Genomic DNA, 23,065 nt, shown 5'->3' on the forward strand with positions numbered 1-23,065 from the left:
GTTGGTATATGGTATCTGGCTGAGTTGCTTCAAGCAATGTACTGATGTGAATGCTGCTATTTGCAATACTTCACATTCCTGCTCCTGCTGCCAGCATGTCAGAGAGCTGACACTGACAGCTCCCAGTGAGTGTGAGAACAGCACAGCAGTACTGGTGTAACCCCACGGTACAGCTGTCTGGAAAAAATAAAAATCAAGGTGCTTGTGAATGTGAACTTTATAGTCATCACAGGTACAAAGGTATTACGCTTTCTTGATATTTCCATAAATTGAAATAAAAGAACTTCCTTGGTTACTCTGATCAACATAAGTCTCTGATACTTGGTAGACAGAGTTCACTGGTTCAGATGGTTCCCCTTGAAGTAAAAACTCCTGTTAAAAGGCAGGGTCAGAGCCATTGTAGTGGAAATTAGTTGCTGCTTTTCTGCAGACTACTTAAATTTTTCTAACATTCCTAAACTTACTGGGTATGGGATGGTCTGTGACTCGATGAGGTCAGAGTGCATGGGAAAAGCAATCTACCAATAGATACTTGCTTTTTACAGGTGCATATGGAATTCTAGGAAGAAGCATGCCAATGCTGTGAATACTGGTGATTGCAGTGTGAGTGACTGTAAAATCACTTAAGTGATTTCTTGTTGAGCCAACTTGATCAGCCTAAACTCAGCTGCAGTTTATGTACTAAATACATGAATCTTCTTAGGCCAGAGCTCTCAAAATCTTATAATTTCTTGTATACTAGGAACAAACACTCCTGTTAAGAAAAAAGTAGAGAGGATTTCTACTCTGCTGCAGCAATACAAACCTGAGATCCAAGACCTGACTTGCCACAACTCCAGGCTGGGTGGATTTTCCTTCAGGCACATCATATAAGAAGAGTTTACAGTCACAGACAACTGCATAAGCCCTCTGCCACCCTTTCTTAACTCCTGTAGGCTTTGGGACCTGCAGGTAAATAATTGATTGCTTATTACATGTAAGCACATGTAGAAGACATAGAAAGCAGGACATTTAGAAAAGCTTATATTTAGATCAATGGAATTAGAGCACATTCCACTTGTCCTTCAAAACAGGATAAAAAATATCAAGTAAACAGGCAATCATTTTTCCTCTTTTAAGCACAATCATTCCTTGTTACAGCTTAAAAAATATCTTAAGACTTGTATAAAGATACTAGGTTTAGATATTCCACCAATGCCAAAATAGTAGGACAGTTTAACTTTTGTATTATGCTTACATCAAAAATGTCAGAAATTCTTTCTTAAACCATTCTCTTTTTTCCCCCTGCTGCTTATGAACATTGTAGCTACTAATCTACTGACCTTCAGCTCTTGTAGTAAAACCAAGTGTTTCTCCCACATCTAAAGCAACAAAGGTTAAATAAAATAAATAAAAAGTTACATAGATGGCACACAAAGCCATCTATATGCTAAATGGCTTTAGCACTAATTAGGAGATGTGTTTGAACATACTTAGAGGATCCAAGCTGTAGAGCTGTAAGTGAAGTTAAGTATTCTTCTCTTGTCCAAGAAGAAAAGACTGTTACCTTGACATAACCTTTGTAGGCTGTTCCTATTCCTCTTTGCACATCTACTCCAAGGGGCCTTTTGGCTTGTTCAGGGGGTATAGGGCAGACCTGAGGTGCACTATCCTTGCAGGAAACATGGCATGCAAATGAACACACTAAGTACAAAAGAGAAAATTCACAGTGAAATATGTGTATGAGGCAATCATAACAGGTGATTAACATAGTCTACACTCAGCAAGTTAATTAATCACACTGAAATTGGCAGTCAAATATTGCAATAGCTCACTATGCTGAAGGAGTGAACACACACATATTGTAAGAGACTCCCCAAAGTGCCTTTATTTCCTCTTTTTCGCCTATTACATTCATAAAGGACAGGAACTGAGTCCACATTTCAAGGAAAATTAGTTGGGCAGCCTTGCTGGTGTTAAGCACTAACTAACTCAGTCACGGAAGAGAAACAGTATTAATAAAGAAGGAATAAAAATTACAGGGTAGTGCTAACAGATGTTTCATTTGATCCACATATGCAAGAACACTGCAAAGACAAAGTAAAACTAAACTGATCAAAACCCAGAAAGGGTTAAACTATTAAACACAAGATATAGACATAAATAAAGCATAAGTAAAGTAGAAACCAGGGACAAGGACTGAAATACTGCATGATGGAAGAGCCATATATACCTATTGCTGGGAGTTCCAGTAAGCTCAAATAAGGAGCAAACTAGCATTGCATGCTTTCTTACCATTTGCACCACTTTGTGCTGCACCAGCAAGGGACAGAGGTCTCTAGGTCTTGTCTACAGAGCACTTCACACAGAAAAACCTCATCATACATGCTATTTCACATGAGACAGACTGCAAGAACTGTGGAATGAGTTAATGTGTTATATCAAGACACCTAACCCACAGCTTAGGGGTGAGATCCTTCCACTGAGATTTTGCTTTGTTTGTCCCAGCTATCCTGTTTCTACCAGCAGCCTTGGGAAGGGAGGAAGAGAGGGGCACAACACTCTGATCTGTCCTCTGTTCCTCTGTTTCCTCCTAACCATATTCTCAGAAGTGAGAATCTGGCAGATATCCTAGGCACATCTTGTTCTGCAGAAGTTTCCAAGGATTCCAAAAAACCTGGAAACAGCTTGCTTCTGCTACAGCCACAGACAGGGCAAAAAACCTCCTCCTCATGATGCCTGAGGGAAGAGACATCAGAGGGGGCAGCCCAGATCAGGTTGCCTGGCTTGTTCTTTGAGCTCCTGTCTGCTCCCAGGAGGGCAGAGGTTATCAAATAGTCATACACACAAAATACTGTAGGTGCTCCCCAAGATCAGGTAATAAATTCAGCTCTTTGAGGAGGCATCGTGATTATTAGGGACTGTGGTTTCACAGTTACAGAATAGGGAAAATCCACAGGATAGAATCAGTTCCAGTCTTTTGTCAGTGTAGCTGTATCCATAGTCTCCAGGATTAGAAAGAGGAGGAACTGGGAAATGCAAGTGATTGAGAGGGGAATGTTTGGCAAAATTTTGGTCTGTTGGAGTCATCTCTATTTTTATATCAATGTGATTTAGTTTTTTTCTGTAGCAATTAAGAACTGCTGTAGATTAGGCAAAATGGAAAACTAACGATGCAGAGCTTAATCAAAATACACAAGACAAAAGAAGAGTGAAGCCAATAGCTATACTAAAGGAAAAAGACAGTTTCAAGCTTGCAAGAAGAGATACAAAACAAGAGCTCAGAACTGTCAGCAACAGGAGACAAAAGACAGCCCCGGGGCAAGTGCTGGCAGTGACAGGTCCTCCTGGGTGAGAACTGCCACCAGAAGATCTGACAGGAAAAAAGCCCTGAAGGGCAGATGAGGCAGTCTATAAGTGATACTGAGGCAGTGGAGAGGCTGCCACTAACAAGAACTAAGCTGGACACAGAAATAAAGTTATTTATACTGTAGTATGTATACTACATGGATTTGTGGCCTATTTAACTAAGCTCATGTGTCTAATCAATATACAGTAAGTATTTTCAAATGAAAATACCTCCACATACTTGAACATGAATTCAATAGTGATACATGCATCAGAGAAAGCATTTTAAATAAAACTGCAAGACAGGCTACAGGCCAAATAATAGAGCAAACAGTCCTCCCAACATATGGGGTTTATGACCAGAATAGCATAAAACAGACATAATCAGACTAATGTCACCGGATTATTCCTGCACTTTTCTCTAGTACAACGAAAGAAACCAGTCCTGTCTTCCCTACCCCCTCCCTTGCACTATAACAGCACTAATGGTAGTAGAATTAATTAACAATATGCAAGGAAACCATTATGCACATTCATTATGCATCATCATTCTTCTAAATAGACTTCAGGAATATGCTGTGATGCAATAGAAAAGAAAATCATCCCTCTCATTCCCTCCCCAAAGAAATGGTTGTCTTAAAATACATTGGGATGCTTTTTTGAGGGGCTTGCTGAAAATTTACAAAAAGTTTCACCAACTCACCGTCACAGGCATAACCTTGGCGAACTAATCCCACCATAAGAGAGGTGCAATGGCTACACTGAGTGGGGCTTGTGAACGACTTGATACTGAGCTGGTGAGCTTTAGGCTGAAAGATACATTCAGGATAAAAAATAACTTCATTTTCTGGACTTAAGTAATGCAAGCATTTCCCGCCACCACCCTCCAGTGTATCAGTGTGTACATCACTAAGCCTGCGCTTCCTTTATGTAAGTGCATCTTGCAGCAGGTGCTGCAAGACAACAGTAACAGTTTTATTTCCAGCTCCAAAAGACACTCAAACCCAAAACTACAACCATGTTTTGTCATCCCCTCCAACAAAACAAAACCCACATTTGATTAAAAACAAAAACACACACATGACAAACCCAAACAGGACAAGAAAACACAGAGGGCTAATTTATAAATGATATTTTTTTCCTTTGTTCTTTAGAATAAGGTTAGCACAGTCCCCCTACCTTTGGTACAGCTAGAGAAATGGACTGAATGGTGGGGGAAGGAGCAGCAGGCATCCTCTGAAGCCGAATTGGTTCCTGAATCACAAGAAACTGTAATTGAGCAAAATAAGGCTTCAAGAATTTGTTTCAAGATTGGGGCGGCAGAGCTTATTGTTCCGATTTCCTTTTTCCTTTTTTGAAAATTATCAAAAATTTAATCATCATAAACACTGCCATTCTGATTTAAGAGAAACAGATTGTGTTTTAAAGCACTCACAGGAAAGCCTGCACACTAACAAACAAGCAGCAATACAGAAAACATGAAAATGAGGTACATCAACATACACAAAGCCAGTGAAAAGGTTTCATTTGCAACTGTCCTCAAACCAGGTTCAATTAACACTGAGACATTGCAAATATCCAGCATTCAATCCTGCTTCTTCATAATGAATGCTGCAGTATGTGTTTATCATGAACAAGACAGAGAGGCTTTCTGGTGAATTACTCTTCAGGGTAAAATTAACGGGTCTCTTACTTCTTGTGGTTGCTCTGCAGTTACAACTGAAGTAGATGGTGAAACCTCTGACTTGGGACCCTGCATTTCCTGCTCACTAATAGAGCTGGTCTGCAAAAGGGACAGCAAACATGTTAGATTAGATACCACATATCTGATGAAGTCTCCTCGTGTCAACAAAATGGAAACAAGACCCGGTGCTGATTTCTATATGAAGTACACATACATTTAACATCCACTCTGAGAAAAGATCCTTCCTCAAAACAAACCCTGACACCTGATGGAAAAGCTGGAAGTACTGAAATGCAAAATCTCACAGCAGACAGCATAAATGCTCTAACAGTTGTATTCTCCCAGCAAGGCTGCGTCTAATCTCTTGCTTCCAGGTATGGAATGATGTTTGAGTAGCTTGGCAATCATCCCTAAAATAGCTGATTTCTCATGGCAGCTTACTACACTAGGATTTTTCTAGCATACAGAAGCCAGGAAGTCTGCCACAAGAAAAAATCTTAAAGTAGTAATACTCAATCTTTAAAAAAGGTTTAAGAATTATTGGCCTCTGTCATTAAAAGAATCATGTCTAATTAATCACAGTGTCTTATATTTCACTAATATTTAAAGCTAGCATCCATTACAAGCCATCTATTAATTTCACACTTAAATTAGCAACTACTAATTGCCAGCACAAGGGGGAAGTATGCTACAATTGCAGAGCTAAAGCAGCTGGGTGTGGAAGTAGGATTCTGTATTACTGTACTCTCAGGACATCATGAAAACTGTGATTAACGAACATGAGATTAGACTTCACATCAATGATGTAATTAGCACTAAAGGCAACAAGTAATGAATCACTCACTTCCCAGCCAGTTTAGACAGGAAGACTTCTCCAGTTAGCTCACTAAATTTGTTCAGATACTTGTTATTTTTGTTTTGTTCAAAACTGATTGGAAGGGCTGGGCCATTTAAGATCAAATTGCACCATTATGTAATATGAACAATTTCAAAATACTGTGTAATTCAGCTTTAGTTTTACATATAGTCAAACTATAAGACAGTAAGCCTTGAAGAGGTTTAGTGGATTAAGTGACAGAGAAATTAAGGAAGAAAAATATCTAGTTTTAGAGGGCCATTCTTACTAAGACAGGTCACAACAAAATAAGGACACAAAACTACCAGCAAAAACTTACTTCTTCCCAAAAGGCTAGCAGAGAAGATGTAGACGAAGAAGAAACAGAATCCTTTGTTGTAACAGATATGAGGGATAAAAACGATCGCTTATCACCCACAGGAAAACTTCAGATAGAATATTAGTTGACTAGCTAAATAAAATTTTATATGGCCAAGTGAAACTCATTCAAACTAAATTAATCCCAAAGCAGATGATACAAAATATCTTTATAAGTAATTGTGGGGAAAAAAAAAGTTAATGTAATTTATTAAGTACGGTGTCAGCAATTTTAATGTAATTCATCAGAAAATACCACCTGCATTTCCATAGAGAATATATATTTATTTCACGATCCATTGAATGGAACCTTATTTAGTTATGATTTGATATTTTACATGTTACTGTTTTACATCTATCTGGTACTTTTAAAGCAATGTTTTAAAATGTCAAGATTAGTAGATAAAAGCTAGTATTGAGAAAGTAGCATATATCATGCTTCTCTCTCTTCCCTCCTTGTCACCCATAAAGCACATCTTCCTGCTTCAACAAAAAGGCAGCATAGCCATTTTGTGACTGAGAACAGCAAATACACAAACTGTATGAAAATATCACATCATGTCATAGACTTTTTTCTTTTTAGCAACTGTGCCATTTCAAAAACAAAAAAAAAAAAAAAAGAAAAATAAAAAAGAGAGTAGACATCTCAGACAGAATATCTAACCAGACTGATGAGATTTTAAGCTGAGCCCCTTTAACTCCACTTCATAAACAGATTGTTACAGTTCAAGCCCTTGGTTTTATCCTAAACTGTCTATGCTTTGCAAAACAAAATTTTTAAAAACCCCAGAAAAATCTTCACGGATCAAGAGTTCATGAAGTAAGGAAATGTGATTCAATGTTGCATTTAACAGCTGCTTCCTCGGGGAATGCACTAATCATTTAAAGTGAAACGCCTACTTGGAGCTGTGATTTGAATGATTAGTTTTCTAAGGATCACAGGGTGTGTCACGATAAACTTATTCTACCAACATCTGGGAGTCCTCTGATTTTCTTCCCAGCTCCTTCTCCTCTAACCACTCCATTAAGATCTGGAGCCAACCATTTTAGAAATCTGTTTAAGCACTCCTTGAACTGTGTGAACGCTTTTTCTTGTAATAATCAGCATCTTCCAACTGCAAAGCATTTAATTCCTTATTTTTAACAGGGCGTGCCAACATTTCCAAAACCCTCTGAATATATTTCATTTAGCAAATGTTTGAGATTAATCTAACCAAAGGAGCTAGAATGGGAAAGAATTAAAGTGAACTTCTGAGAATATTTGCCAGAGATGCCAGCTTCTCTACAAAATGCCAAGCAAACTGACAACTAATGGGCATCCAATTCTGTGCCACGATGATTTGGCTAATATGCAACATACCAATCTGCCATACAGTGCCTAAGAGTTACTTTCACATAAAAATATAATTCAGTTATCTCAATTTTGTAGTTATTTTATGTAATAACTCACTCGGAAAGTCAAATCACGTGCAAGAGGAGAGGTGTTGAAATAGTCAAAAATGGAATCTTGAAAGTCTGGAAGTTTGAGACCTAAAACCAAAAGCAGAATAGGCTTAGCTAAAAGGCAACATCACGAGTTGTGTTAGAACTCTGTTAGAACATGGTAAATTTAATTACCTGAATCTGTTCTGTATTTTTCTTCCAATTTTTTCTTCAAACCTTCCACCTCTTCCAACAGTTCTCTGTTTTTTGCTTCTGATTCCTTTAATTTACTAAAAATAAAAAATATGATCAAAATGTAATCTGAAATGTTTCAAAGGCAGGAATGCCAGTACACAAGGTTGTTCATTTCTGGTCCCACATCTCAGACTTTCGGAAAAAGCCTTTTCGTTGGTTTGGGATTTTTGGGGGGTTTATGCTTGGGTTTTTTGAGGGGCATTAGGGTTTTTTAAAGTGATTTTTAAAAAGGATTATTAATTTTACTTATCCCCTGAACAGACACCTCATTACTTGACTAGATATCTAAAATTGTACTTAAGAATTCTGCTATCACTGCAGGTATCTGCCAAACAAAATTATTGTAGTAGTACTTTGACTCTTAATTCCCAAGAACATGTCTAACTCTCCAGTTAGTTGAAGAAATGGTAGTGAATTTGCTTTGAATGTGCTCTTGTACCTTTTCTTTTTCTCAGATACCCCGGATTTGTAACTTACTATAGCAGTGAAGTGTTTATTCGAATAAATTTTTACAGTTCTCATGTGACTATGTGAGAAATGCATTGTCTGTAGAATGGAACCCTTCTGACAGAGTCCAATATCCCAGGCACAAGGAGCCATTTTAAGGAAGTTGCTGCTATTCTAATCAGCAGTTTAGATCTACACATTAATCCCCAAACAGAACCAAAACCCTCATTACCTTTCAAAAGATATGTTTGCATCTTTAACTTTCCGTAGCTCTTCTTGAACTAGTTGTTTGGCACGAATTTCTGCATCAAGGGCTGACTGTAATTCCAGCCTTGCTGACATATCCAACTTCTGACTGCGTCGCACTTTCCAAAGTGGATCCTGTTGCAGTAAGTTACTGAGTATTACTATCAACTGTCTAAGGATATTTCTGTTCTTGCCCAAAGACATAAATTAGCCTTCACACTGGTTCAGAGAATGCTCTATTAATCAGTTATGGATTGCATACCTGCTGCATGAAAATTAGTCAATAGTCAGTCTTCATTATACAAAAATGAAGTAATGAGTAATTTTAATATTGGTTACACCATTAACACAATATGCTGGAAATCAAAATGCTGGATCACTGGGCACAGAAGCCAGACAGAACCCACTGGAAATGAGTAGTTTTCACTGTCCAATCTAGAACTGAGTGTAAAACTTGCACAGTGACATAATGGACTTTCAAAGATGAGTTAGATGACAACATTTAATGTAAAACATACTAACATAAGACATACCAAGAGTAGCAAAACCATGAGAAGAAAAAAAGGAAGAAAGAATCTGGGTCTGGAGATGCCCAAGATACCTGGAACGTTTGCCTAAGCAAGTCTTATGCTTGCTAAGTACGATATACTATATATGCTACCATGCATCTAACATATGCTACCATACATACAACATATGCTATACTTCAGCATACACCATGCAATTCTTCCCTACCACCCCAAAAGCTAACATTCTGAGCTTTTCCAGGCATTTTTCAGTGTGGACTACGTTTCTGGTATTCCCTAATGAATATCTCTCTAGTCATAGATGAACTTGCAAATAATAGTCATGAAAATTGAGAAGCACTTTTTAAGTTGAGAAGTAACTGCCTTAGAGCAGGTTCTGTAGATCTGTAGAAACTAGTTATAATATAAAGAACAGACAGTGTTCTTTATTCTGGCAGTAGCTAAGATAAAAATGCAAACTGCATTTGATCCAATCTTTCTTCCCATTAAACCTCTCAATATTGTAAAATAGTCTCTTGATGATGCAGACAAATGTCAGCTCACAGAAAGAAAACTTTCTCTTGTTCTCTCAGATTCCTAGGTTTGAAAGGGGTGAGTAATTTCTCATGTGCATAAACCAGCAGCAGATGGATTCTGGATGGCAGACTGGTGATTTGCATTAGTAGGGATGTGGGCTCCCATGCCAAACTGCAAATGGCTCTTCCTTTCCTTATGCAGGTGTTTTTCCCTTTGAAACCTTTGAATACTCCTTTATGAGAGCTCTTCTATTAAATTTTGGGGAATTCACATTACTACTGTATGGGAAAATTATGGCACAAAGGTCTCATTGTTCTGCATGTAAATAAAGCCACATGCTCTGTGTGTCCCTAGTTTCTATTGGTATAAGCCATATAGTATTTTTTCACAGATAGAAACTTACTTTGTTGTCTCACTGTAACAGCAATTATTCAATTGTGCATAATATGGTAAGGTGTATTTCTGTACGCCCCTTTGATGGTTTAAGTTATTGTTTCTTTTCTCCTCTATATTGTTTAATATCTGTGATGGCAGATATTAGTATGAAACAACTGCCCCCTGTAATGATCAAATTCTGATCAGATTACCTAGTTGGATTTGCAAGCAGTAGCTAAAAACTATAAAGCAGAGCAGAGGATTAATTATTTTTAGGTACAAAAATGTAGCTTCTCAGACATGCCCAGAACATCCTGAACGTTTCCTATTTCCTTACCAGTGTTCGTGACCCCAGACTGGAACTTCTCAATGATTCTAGTTCTTCTGTCATCTTGGAAGCTAATGCTTGGAGATAGCCACGAGCATCCTTCTCATCACTTACCCTGTTGTGCAATTACAAAAACCCATAACTTAGCAGTTTCATGGCTCACAGCACCAAATACTGTACCAGCAAATTATCAGAGGGTCTGCACTGGGTTTAGAGACATAACAGGAATGAACAGAGCAGGGAAAACTCTCCCAGCAACAGAAAACTGAATACATCTCAGATTGCCTGCCTTAAATTTTTCTTTTATCTGATTTTCTTGATTGTGGCAGTTGCTAGGGTAACTGAAACCTCCCTTTTTCCATTAGCAAGAGTTCTGCAGAGATTCGCTGTTATACAAAAATTATCTGCATATTACTTGCTCAATTTTTGTAAGGGCTACCTTCCAGTCCTTTTTGTTTTTCACACTGAAATTCTTGTACACAGCTTGCTAAAACAGTGAATTATATAGCAGAGAAGAGTGGAAGTACTAAGTGCTTGTCTAATACAGCTAGTTTTGTGTATTCTTTATGTTAGAGGTTCTATATGCTAATGCTGACCTTTTAAATCATGACCAACTTCCTGAATGAATTTATCAAAATATTCCAAATTGGATGATTTAACAATCACTTTAGAGACTCAAGAAAGTTGACACCAAGACTCTGCTTTATACTTGTTTCAAGGGCATCTGACAATTTTAACAAAATCAGCACTCAGAAGTACCATGCTTTTGCTGGACTCAGACACAGACAAGGCCTAGCTATATGTTAAAAAAAAAAAAAAAAAAGCCAAGCAGTATTTCAGAAGTTGAAAGTGGCCATATCTGCATCTCTAACCAGCACATACCACTGAATGATTTCTGCAATCTGAGCTTCCCAGTGAGCAACAGACTCCTTCTTTGCTGCTAGATCTTGGAGCTCATCTTCCAGCTGTCTGTTCTGTGCTGTTAGCTTGTCCACGAAGGAGCAGAGCTGAAACAAGAGATTAGTTTCACTTATGACTTAGGGCTCTTTCAGACTTTGTATACATGTGTATGCCCACACACCTTTAGAATCTGAACAAACAAGACCACCCTGGGCTATCTGGATGGGCTTTCTTTTTGTGAAACTATCAGCTCTCAGAAAATAATCTAAACCAAAAAGAAAGTGTAGAGGTCAGAGAGGAATAAGGTTTAACTGTAAACCACCAGGAAGGCAGGGAGTGTGTGTCAATGATTCCCTCTCTTTGTAGCCTTAATGAAGAATCAAAAAGGGTGGTGTCCTCTTAATTGTAGTAATCATTCCCCCAAAGAGCAGAGTAACAAGATGTTAATGTTACTATGTAGCCAAATCTCTAATATTTATATGGCAAAAATTATGTTTTTTAAATTCAGATAGTGCCTGAGTATTCACAGATCCTCTTCTGATCAATGAGTAGACCACTTCAACATCAGAGACTAATGAAGTAAGAATTGTATGCTTCCTGAAATAATTACCCTCTCATTTTCTGTAGTAAGTTTTTTGTTATCTTCCAAAAGCATAGATCTTTCACGCTCATATTTCTCCTTCATTGTTCCTACTGCTTCCTCCATTTCACTGTGCCTAAAGAGAACGGAAAGAAATAGATACATTTACACTGTCACATTGCTGAAGCTGTAGACTGGGACTTTTAAAAAGGAATAAACAGTTAGGGTGAAATACCAGCCTGCACAGACACCCATGCAATGCAATACATACACACAACAAAAAGAAATCCATAGTGAGGGAAGCATACCCAAAAGCTTACCTCTCTCGCTTTGTTTTCTCTAATTTGTCCTTTAATATCATGATCTCTTTCTGGAGTGCAAGCTGATGGCTCTCTGAATCATGTACTTCCTTTTTTACATTTTTTACTTCCAAAACATGTGATGCTTCTCGTCGGACCAACTCCTCTTCATAAAATAAGATTTTCTTTTCCAGCTCAGACTTAACTTTGGAAAGCTCCTGCTGATGTTCCAGTGTTGCACCAGCTGCCCGGCCTCCTTGCTTCAACTGCAAAACAAGAGGAGAAACCATCAGAAAGAAGCTATGATATTTATATTTTGAGTATGTTCTTAAAAGCCAGAATTGTCCAATTGGTGGCACTTTGGAAAATTTTTTATTTGGGCACTGATTTAAAAGGTGCCTGTCCTCAAGCATTATAAATGACTGCTCTGCTTGCATGACCCAAATAAGGGGCTGAAATGGCTTGCAGAGGTAACAAATTTGGATCACATTGGTTTACTAGCTGCTTAGAAATTATATAAACTGAGAATTTTCAAGACATTAGTATCCAGCAATTAAAGGCTTTCAAGCAAAAAAGGCAAATAAATCTGGATGGGTTAGGTCAGATTTCTAGTAATGCTGCAGTTTTTAAGTTTCCCACTGATATCAACAGTTGAGTAAGCCAAACTATTGCATCTTCTAGGCCATGAGTAAATATTTGTCAAAAACCATGTAACCTTTAGAGCTTCCAGTTCATTTTCCAGTTGTTTGGAGAAAACCTCGCTGTGCTCACGGAGCTTGCGTTCTTTTGATGCTTCTGCTACAACTTCTTCAAGTTGGGCTTCCAGCTGTAACGAGTCATTTTAGGTCATTTCAGCACAAGATAACACTATCTGGATCATTCATTTCCTTTCCTCCATACGGCCTAGCAGCAAGTTTTACTTATTTCTATTTTAAGTTGCACCACTATAACAACCATCTTAGAATGTCATGATAATTGTTTTGCCTTTAGTGATTCAGGCATCCATCTGTCACAAGCAGAGAACTATTATTTTATGACTCTTTGTACTGATGTGAACTACATCAAGCCCATTCAGGGATGACTGCACAGCTTCTATTACAGAAAAGAGAAGGAAATGGCACTAGGAAGACACTGCAGCTGAGAAAAAGCCTCCCACGTTTACAGGTCAGCTCCATGCTTTAGCATATAAGTAAGGCAGCTTAAAAATATCAACCTTTAAAACAAATTACTGCAAAACACTTTAAATATGAACACTGAATATTTTTAGTTTGCAATTATGGAACAAAATAAGCTTGATCATCCATTTATTGACTTAAGAAAGCTCATCAGAAAGACCATTAGATTTAATGGCAACTAAGGCAATTGCTGGAATTCAAGCAATAGCAGCACAGTTTCAAACCTGACAGGAAAAGTAAGATTTGTTTTTCTGTGTTCAAATTAAACTAGCAAAGTTGTTTTTAAAAGGAGTGTACTTGGAACAGTGGGACAAGATAATGAACTTCTAGACTGTGCTCTGAATAGAATAGTGATAAAACTGTTATGAAAGGGAGCACAGAGGAATTTTTAAGAACAAAGACAGGAGATTTTTAATGCTCTGCATGAAAGTATCTAACTGCATTAGCAGCAACACTTGAATGCCTGATGCACTCTGCTCTAGAAATGAGATGCCACAGCAATTCATCAATTCCTAGTTAGCTATCACATCTTGTTCATGGAGAAAAGCCTTAGAAACTTCATCATCTACTACATTTTCATAGACTACCCTTCAATTTGCCAGAAGTTTTCTAGCAATGCTTATATGGCTCTTGAATTTCTCTTCTACAGTTCACCAGAGAATACAGAAAACGTTGTGATTTTTCAGTGATTAAAACACTCCAGATTAACCACAGTAATTTTTTTTTATGCTCTCTTCTGGTTATCCACTTCATCTCATGAAAAACTATAAATTGCCTAGAATATTAATTAGAAATTAACTCGCCTAAAGGTATTACAGATACTCTTACAATGACTTAACTATAGAAGAAGGAAAACCCCATATTTAGTTTTTTATCACTATTCCTCATTTCATCTGAAGAGAAACGTTCAGTTAAAAAACAGTGAAGTCGGAATACTCCAACCTCAGAGCACATGAAGACATTCACTGAGCTTTATAGGTTTCAAGCTGACTGTGAGTCAAGAGTCTACAAGAATCAAAACACCAGAACTACCTGGGCACAGAGCAAGAATACTTTCCTCAAGACTCAAATCAATCTGAGTGCAAATAAAACCCCCACAAAAATCCCCAGAAGACACACCCAATTTTTCCATACAATCACATATGAGGTACAGGGTGAGCAGCAGCTGAAACACAGGAGTGCAAACTATTTTATCAAGCTACCTCTTTTCTCATCTTCTCTGATTTTCGGACGTCCTGCCGCAGCGCATCGATTCTCTGCATGCTCACTTCCAATTCCTCCTCTTTGTCGCGAAGCTGCCGGGACAGCTTCTGCTTCTGGGAGCGCAGGTCCCCCATCCTCTCGCTGAGCTCAGAGAACTCCTGCACTGCCAGCTTCCTTTGTTGGTGGGCATCCCTCAGCTCTTTGGACTGCATCTTTAATCTCTCCGAGGCTTCTACAAGTTGCTGGTTTAAAAAATATATATATATAATAAAAAAGAGCAATTTGAACTCCATATATTCTTTCCAAGAAGAAAGAAACTTGGAAAACATAATAAAGTTGTTTTGACCACCTCATGTAACTACTAAAGATTTCTAATTCTTAATTTACACAATTGTTTAGCTAAGCAGCTGCGGTGACATACAAAGACAGCCATTACTTCTAGTGTGGCAGCTCCAAAGCTACCTTTGGTATCCCAGAAGTCTTTCTTATAAATGTGACTCACAAGGCCACCTCACTTCCAAATAACTTGATTTTAGACTACCACCATGTACCTGCACATTTGTAACCTTGTTTAAAGGAATGCTTCAGAAGACAGGATATTCAGGAGCAACATTAAATACATTGTACCAGGACTGAGGGGCTGCAGCAAATTTGAGATTTTTCAGAAGACTGAGGAAGATTCCTTAAAACAAATTATGAAACTCTTAATACTTTCAATTAAGTACAAAAACTATTTCCTTTATGGAAAGTAGTTCACAAAATTAACAGGATTAAAATAGAAATGGAATGTTTGACATAAAATCATTTGAGAGTGGGAGGAAAAAAATAAGAAAAGGAGCAGAATGACACAACAAAATAAATATATACTGTACAAGGGAATTCTAAAAATTTCTGCCATTAGTAGGAGCATTGCAGGAAGATTAAATTCCCAAAAAGCATGTGCTCAGACCAGAAGCAGCATATTCATACACTCTGCTACTCATACACTCTGGCAAATAATCCCTACCAGTGGTTAACACACAGAAGAGAGACAGTTAAAGTCTAGTGTAGAAACAGCCCAGAAATTCAGACCAGGTACTACTTTTGGAACCATATGAATGCTCAGGAACAACATGGCTGGTAGACTTTTGCAAAACTAGTTATTCCAATACAGATAGCTTTTTTTACTATTATCAAAAGTGGTAGGTAGTATATGCAAATCCCTATTTACTTTACTACAAAATATATTGACAACTTAAAACTGAAACACTGCTAAATTTTAGTAAGCAAACAGAGGGATAATTTACACAGCAAATATATTCAATGATTGCATAAAAGTCATCATTAGCCTTAAGCAATAATTAACCTTTTGGTATAAAAAAGAGTAAAGGGGCTCTTTCAATGAGCCCTGCTAACTTCTGTGCAAACATCCTTTCCCCCTAAATAGACAGGTGTACCCCAAATATCACCAGCAGGGCCTAGTGTCATGCAAACTGACCCATGGTCAAAAGCTCTGTAATTCTGCCAGGGATACCAGCCAGGTATCTGCTGGGTCTGTTTCCTCCCTCATCATTCCCTGAAACTGGAAGAATAGAGGAGAACAACACTTGTGTTCCTGACCCCTTGACAAGTCATCCCAAGACTCTGAAGTCTCTCTTGATTGCCCTCAGGCTTCTACGGAAATAGTTAAGGATAATTAAACAGCTTAATTAAAATCATTCTTTAGGTGTTTGTTTCACCTAGCAGAACACAGTTGAAATAAGAAGCCCATCAACTCCCAAAAAATAGAAGTGTGATACTTTGGAAAGCTACTGTACTGCTGAACAGGTTCCCTAAGATCTCTACATACTGTTAAAAAGTATCATTTAAAACACTAAAATTGCAATCACAATGGAACTGTTCTAGAACTACCCTACACGACCATTTAAAAAACTACCTATCTTTGGATCAGTACCTTGTGAAGGTCCTCCTTCTCTTGCCTCAGTAGTCTGCACTGCTTTTCTAGTCCTTTCAGCTTGTGCATGGAGTCTTCATGTTCTTGTCGAAAAGCCACTGCATCTGCAAGCTGCGCTTCCAGTTTGCTTATATCTGTAGATTAATACATATTAAAGGCAACAGGTCCCAAATTAACACCAATAAAACATGCCACATCACTCATGCAAACCGACATCATTTTGCTGGGAAAATCAGCTTCTTTCCTATTCCCACCATTTAAGACTGTTTAAAGTAACTTTGGGACATTGATACCTCAAAATAATTTTTTTTTTCTCAGCCCCAAGTATTGTGATCTCTAAGTGAAAAAGCCTTAGCACAATGTTTTGTTTTGTTTTTGAGGAGCGCAACTTCTAGCCCCAGAAAATCATAAAATAAACTTGAAGTGTTCCAATTCCAGTTCTGGTAATGTGTTTCCTAAATAGTCTTCCTTATGCAACAAAAAGGCAACAGTCATTAGTGCATCCAGCAAGACAGGCAAGGACCATTTATTTTCTAGATAAGAACTAATGAACAGCTTGGGAAAGAAATACCATCCTGCACAAGGTAACCCCGACACCTGATTGACCTGGCAGCTTCTTCTCACTTTACTTTCAAAGCCAAATAAACAAATCTGATTTGAAATTATTGGTTTTAAGTGCAAAAAACCCAATATAGCCACCTTTATATACTCCTGCTCAGTCTTACCAATTCTAAGAAAATGAACTGCCATTCTCTATTTCGTTTTAATTATCACTTCTATTAAACAAATAAATATGAAATTTCACAGGGAATAACTGTCTCACTCAAATTCCAATGATATCTGTTGCAGAACAGGAAAATAGATCCAAGTATTCAGGATAACAAGCAGTTACAATGTTTGAAGTATTGCTCCTTTCCCCACTTCAGAACAAATTCCCTCCCACCCTACATGAACCAATGCCACTTCTTTTTAAATAAGAACATACTATTAGAATCTATATTTAACAGGACATCACTGGTAGAACAACTAGATAAACCTGAACCCTTTGCAAAAGCAGAACATTAACTATTGTGACTCAAACCTAATTTCAGAATACACAAAAATAGCTTTTTTTGAAGAAGATAATCTGTGTAGGAGAACAGAGCTAATTTTTGCAGTACATACACCTACAAAAAGAATATATTGTCAAACGAAATTGGGAAAAGATATTCTAAAAAAATCAGCATCAGCAACTTAGCATCTGAACTCACTCCATACAGGCCTCTATAAAACTCTCAGCCAAGTTATTAGGATTCAAAACTATCACTTTGTTTATCACTGATTCCCACTTAAAAATTAGGTGCTAACAGGAGGTTTGCATGGATAAACTAATAGCATTGTCAAGCAACAGATTTTCAGTGATATGGATGAGTCAGTCTTCCCTCAGGACAGATGCCAGTATTTGTTTTTCTGCAATGCTCAGTGCTTCCTAATTAATGCATCACCAAACACAGAAACACAAAGGGAGCAGAAGCTCAGAAATATTTAAATGTGAACTACTATTACACATCCCCCATCTACTCCTTTATGTTACTAAAGACCAGACTTCTATCTCCTGTCTCTTACACCTGCTTCCAAGTAAAACGTCTCCAACATAATACTCCTACCCAAATGCAGGAGTAAGAGAACAAGATCTCCTGAGATTTTTAGGGAAACAAATATCACACAAAATATTTAACTAAATCCATGCACACAATTCATCACACTCTGGACTTCCCATGCTAGTATGTGCTATCAAGCCAAGCAAGTGGAAGAATTAGTTAAGCACTCATCTGGAAAAAGCTGAAATGCCTCTTAATATTGAACAATGCTTTAAAACCCTTTGTTTTTTAAATAGCTCAAGAACATTAATTCTACTTATTGCAAAATAAATTGCATTACTATAATTACCATGCCAGAGGCTTACCTGTTAATTTGTTCTTCAACCGTTCAATTTCTTCATTTAGTTTTTTAATCTCCTTATCACGGCTTGTATTTGCTGTAACACACACTGGACCTTGAAGGTTCTGCACTGTCTGTGTAGATTCTTAAAATCCAAAAAAAAAAAAAATTCAATAGAATATATTTCAATGAGCAGAACTAAGAAGCCAAACAAATATAAATCACTAACCTTGTAGTTTTCTGTTCAAATCCTGCTTTTCTTGCTCTAATTTCCGTATTTTCTTTTCATAGCCTTCTATTTGTGAAGTGTTCTTTAACTCTCGCTGTACATCCGTATCTTTGGTTACAGTGTCAGACTGCAGCACACTCTTTAAAGTGCCTCTATCAGATAAAGAGCTGAAAAGAAATACGTAAGTTAGGACATTTTAATAAATACTCACAGCAGTCTATAGCTGGGACATGCTGGGATTCCAGCAAATATGCACCTTAAATTTAGAAGTACAATTATTACAGTAATTGTTACTGTAGAGACAATTCTCAGGGTAAAGTTATTATTCCCTAGCTACTGTGCATGCTGTAGAATTAAGATACCTGTATGCAGGACTTCAATGATGCAGATATACACTGGCTTCACAAACTGCCTGAATGACTGAAAATGTTAACTCTCCCATGCCAAAGTTACAGATACCTGGCAGAAATGGAAGCAGGTAAGTGTATCTGCACTGAGATAGCTGAGGGACAGTCCCAAAAGTTTATCTTAAAGCATGGCAAAGATGGATTTAAGTTATTTTTTCATATGATCCCACAGTGAAAAGGATGACATACATGTTTTGGGTTCATGGGGTAACAAACCCCAGCAAAGAGAAATAATGGAATAACAAACTGGTCAGAATACCCTAAGATCAGAGAAAAGCATTGTTTGAGAGATCTCTGAACTCAGATGGAGGCAATTTCAAAGACATGCAAAGTGAGCCACTTTGTCCATGCTCAGAACCCTCTGTGTTAACTTGGTCTACCAGCAGGACAGTGGAGCAATGAGATAATCCTGAACAGCTCCTGGCAGATGTCCAGTGTGGATAAGACTTGCTCTCAGCCTCTTAATGCAGGAGCTGCAATTGACACATCTAGTCCCTGAACTTTCTTTCATTTCAAATACATAAAATATTTAATATAAAAGCACCTAATCTTGGCAAACAGGATCAAAATATGTTCAGACATTCAAAAAAAACAAAGAAGTAATAAAAGATTGGCTACATGTATACCTATTGACATCAACCTTTCTATATGTTTATAAAAATGAGAATTTCCAGGAACTAGCTGCATTTGGGAAACAAGTTTCCTTTATAAAACATATCCTTTGCTTACCTGTCAGTTGTGTATGTAAACCCAACGAATGGCAAATGCAATCCAGAAAAGCCTGTATGAGAACTCGGTGGCACCACTTCCTGCATGAAAACAATGTGCATGAAAACCCAAGAGAGAACCCATACAGAGTGAAAGGCATTTCATTGAGCCTCAACAGCTAAAAGAGAGACAGCTAATGGAAAGATTTTTCTTAATACACCAACTGACAATTGGCAGTTATGCTCCACTGCCCCTGGACAAGCTTTACTTCAGATTAGGTTGCCTAATAGAATGACTTGAATTTCGGAGCCTCTTGAACTGGCACTTGAAAGGGCAGCATTTCAACAAGTTCAAAGCACACTGCAGCCAGTAAAAGGAAACCCAAAATTTCAAGTTCCTAATTAAAAGTGACCTGGCAACAAAATGCATGCTGTTAGTCTTACTGTTCTAGTTACTGTCAGACATGTAATCGAAAAACATGCCAAAAGCTCTCCATTTCTTGGAATTACAAACTGGTGAAAAAATTACCACAAAAGCTCTCTACTCATCTTGAACCATTTGTAAACTACAAGAAACAGAAATGGAGGAGTGCAACACCAATGTTCCCTACTCCAAGAGACAGCCTCCTGACTCTTAAGTCAGTGCAGAAGTAGCAGGACGAATCCTCTCACTTGGACGGCTGTGCTTGCAATCTACACAGAGAATACATGTGTATTTGTAAAGACAGGGGTTTTTTTTTCATCTTTGAAAAAGCATAAATACAAATACCAGCTCCCTGTTAAGATGAACGGAAAGGGCAACTAAGAGGCCTTTTTCCCTACCTAAGTATGTTTTAACTTTGACCATGTAACAGTAATGCAGTCTGGCAAGTGCTACCACTTAAAAAAGCACCTCCTGATTTCTGATAACACAAAATGCCACGAGATGAAAAACTTTAATTTTTCACATTTGCAGTGACTTATTTTTCATCTCTTTATTTATTTTGAAGTAAGTTCTCACTACTACCTTACGGTGCAGCAAGGATGCATACTTCCATTAGTAACATCTAAAAACAAAGACTCACTGGATTTCTTAGTACATCATCATCTACATCAAAGTTCGAGGTGTCAGAAGGACTGCTAACTTCTGGAATGTAAGGTGCTTCTAGGTTTCGGATGTTATCCCAATTAAGTCCTTCAAAAAATGCATGAGACTTAAAATCCTCTATTCCATTCTGTCCCAGTCTACGCTCCCTGCTGCAGATAAGTCGCTGAATAAGATCTTTTGCTTCTTCAGATACATCTGTAACATGGGATGGAAACTGAAATCGTTCCTAGAAAACAAACAGAGAAATTTTTAGAGAAGGAATAAATTCCAAAACTTACAACTGTAGTTTCAAAAAAGTCATTAAACTACACCACTAAAACTCAAAATGAATAGTTAAATATTGTTCTAGTTACAGTGAGTAATGACAGAGCACAATTCAATACATTCAGTGAAAGACTTTTTGTCTTAAAATTGGATTTCAAGTACAAGAAATCATTTTTCAATTTCTTTAAAACAGGTCTTTTTGATCTGTGACTGCAATAACTGTGTTAGGAAAAACAAACATTTTTTTTAAAGACATACCACGATTTTTGCACACTACAATATATTAAAGCTCATACAATAAAGATAGACTGGGTATTCTTAGTCAGAGGTCCACTCCTGGAGATGTACTCCTCAAGATTAAATTAATTTCAACTCTTAAAACCCCGTGATGTTAGTCAATTCTTTATGTTGTCATATTTAAGAATGTATTTTTCTAACATATAGGTTAAATACCTGTTTTTCTTACCAAAATCTAATCTACATTTAGAAAATATTTCTATTATCATAAACAAATGTAAGATCTAAAAATTGTAATTACCACTAACAACTGAAATTACTGTAGACTGAAGAAACTGGAGCAGATTTTAATTTTGATTTTGTGATGATTGCTTAGATTTTCCAACAAAAAAAACAGCATTTAGAGAAAAATTTCAATTTGTCAAAGAATTACATTTTTGCAGTTCAGAGAAGCTACCATTCCTAATACCTGAACCAACATACCATCATGAATATAAAACACTGTGAAACAGCAAACAACTACCATCTCTTCAATATCTTTAAGTGATAAGTTTCTCTGTAAACATAAGCCCAGAACACAAGAGATTTAAGACAGCTCTTACTTCATGATTCATTATCTTCCCATAGGTTTCCACCAGTGACTCTGCATAGAAGGGTGTTTCACCATACAGCATTTCATACATGCAGACACCCAGTGACCACCAGTCACACTCTGGCCCATATTTCCCCATTCCATCTTCCATTGCTTGCAATATCTCAGGAGAGATGTAGTCAGGAGTACCCACTGCTACTGATGACTGTACCTTAAAAATAAGGCAAACATAATTCTCATAAGTTTCCAGTTTCTCTCAGCAACTATTTTACTCAAACACTAGTATTTCTGACAGAGACCCCCCAACATGGTTCTGGAGAAGAAAGAGATTCATAAATTCACAGCAACATAACAAACGAAATATTAAGAAAGTAACAAAGACTGACAAGATTAAGTTCCATTCTACTGCTATATAAAATAAGTTGGTATTTTTTATTCTGAACACAGTAGAAACACAAAATAATCACAGATACTGTGAAAGCAGAAAGACAAAATATATTTTACCTTTGTGTCTGTTTATATTTTAAAATTGCAATTTGCTGCCCAGAAGTTGAAATGAAAAATGAATAAGTAGGGAGATCAGATCCTACCCCTGAATTTTACAGTTCCATTTGAGGATTGTAGAACAAATCTTCTGGGTAAGTTTTATTATGTCAGAAATCAGTCAAATGTTTACTGCCTAATGTGCAACTGGATGTACTACAGGAATAAGGTGAAGACATTACTCTGTGCACAAGTAGTAGGAAAGCCCTGACCATCAGGGCAGACTAACCTCTAGGAATATGTTCTCAATTCTAATGACTCTTTCATTTTACATTTTTTATGGTAAAGCTTTGACAGGCATTTTATGACTAAAGAACATCAACAAGATAAAGTTTGTGCCAAAACCAGTGAATGATGCTGCATGCCATACTTTGGCAGGACTGGCACCCCTGAAGTGCCCTAAACGAGGCAAAACAAACAAAACCTGTCACAAGCAATTCAGCTTTTAGAGGTAAATCCAATCTGCTGCACAAGATGGCCAATTACCATCATGTTGCTGCTCCATTTGTCAAAGGCATATAAAACAAACTGCTTATTAATTGTATAATCAAGACAATCATTTAGGTTGGAAAAGACCTTTAAGATCATTATGTCCAACTGTTAACTGAGCACTGACAAATCCACCTAAATCGTGTGCCCAAGGACCACA

The 23,065-nt window shown here is 37.4% G+C and overlaps 1 protein-coding gene across 14 annotated transcripts in view; it reads right to left on the reverse strand.

Moving 5' to 3' along the window:
- The window catches only part of CDC42BPB (CDC42 binding protein kinase beta), a 90,989-nt gene that overhangs the window by 16,234 nt on the left and 51,690 nt on the right, over window positions 1-23,065 (reverse strand). For 4 of the 14 annotated variants that reach the window (XM_030275036.4, XM_030275033.4, XM_030275035.4 and 1 more), the window contains exons 7-27: window positions 21,884-22,084; window positions 20,758-21,006; window positions 19,716-19,795; window positions 18,580-18,746; window positions 18,376-18,495; window positions 16,431-16,564; window positions 14,497-14,739; window positions 12,835-12,945; window positions 12,141-12,385; window positions 11,851-11,956; window positions 11,223-11,347; window positions 10,350-10,455; window positions 8,581-8,729; window positions 7,842-7,936; window positions 7,675-7,754; window positions 6,187-6,237; window positions 5,021-5,110; window positions 4,507-4,596; window positions 4,031-4,136; window positions 1,547-1,683; window positions 806-945 (exon numbers count right to left, since the gene is read on the reverse strand). In XM_030275036.4, coding sequence (XP_030130896.2) covers window positions 806-945; window positions 1,547-1,683; window positions 4,031-4,136; window positions 4,507-4,596; window positions 5,021-5,110; window positions 6,187-6,237; window positions 7,675-7,754; window positions 7,842-7,936; window positions 8,581-8,729; window positions 10,350-10,455; window positions 11,223-11,347; window positions 11,851-11,956; window positions 12,141-12,385; window positions 12,835-12,945; window positions 14,497-14,739; window positions 16,431-16,564; window positions 18,376-18,495; window positions 18,580-18,746; window positions 19,716-19,795; window positions 20,758-21,006; window positions 21,884-22,084 — 2,825 coding nt within the window. The remainder of the gene's footprint in view (window positions 1-805; window positions 946-1,546; window positions 1,684-4,030; window positions 4,137-4,506; window positions 4,597-5,020; window positions 5,111-6,186; window positions 6,238-7,674; window positions 7,755-7,841; window positions 7,937-8,580; window positions 8,730-10,349; window positions 10,456-11,222; window positions 11,348-11,850; window positions 11,957-12,140; window positions 12,386-12,834; window positions 12,946-14,496; window positions 14,740-16,430; window positions 16,565-18,375; window positions 18,496-18,579; window positions 18,747-19,715; window positions 19,796-20,757; window positions 21,007-21,883; window positions 22,085-23,065) is intronic. The other 10 variants (XM_030275042.4, XM_030275041.4, XM_030275038.4 and 7 more) reach the window with 5 other exon arrangements.

This window comes from Taeniopygia guttata, chromosome 5 (assembly GCF_048771995.1).
Source record: "Taeniopygia guttata chromosome 5, bTaeGut7.mat, whole genome shotgun sequence".
In the NCBI taxonomy this organism is placed as follows: domain Eukaryota; kingdom Metazoa; phylum Chordata; class Aves; order Passeriformes; family Estrildidae; genus Taeniopygia; species Taeniopygia guttata.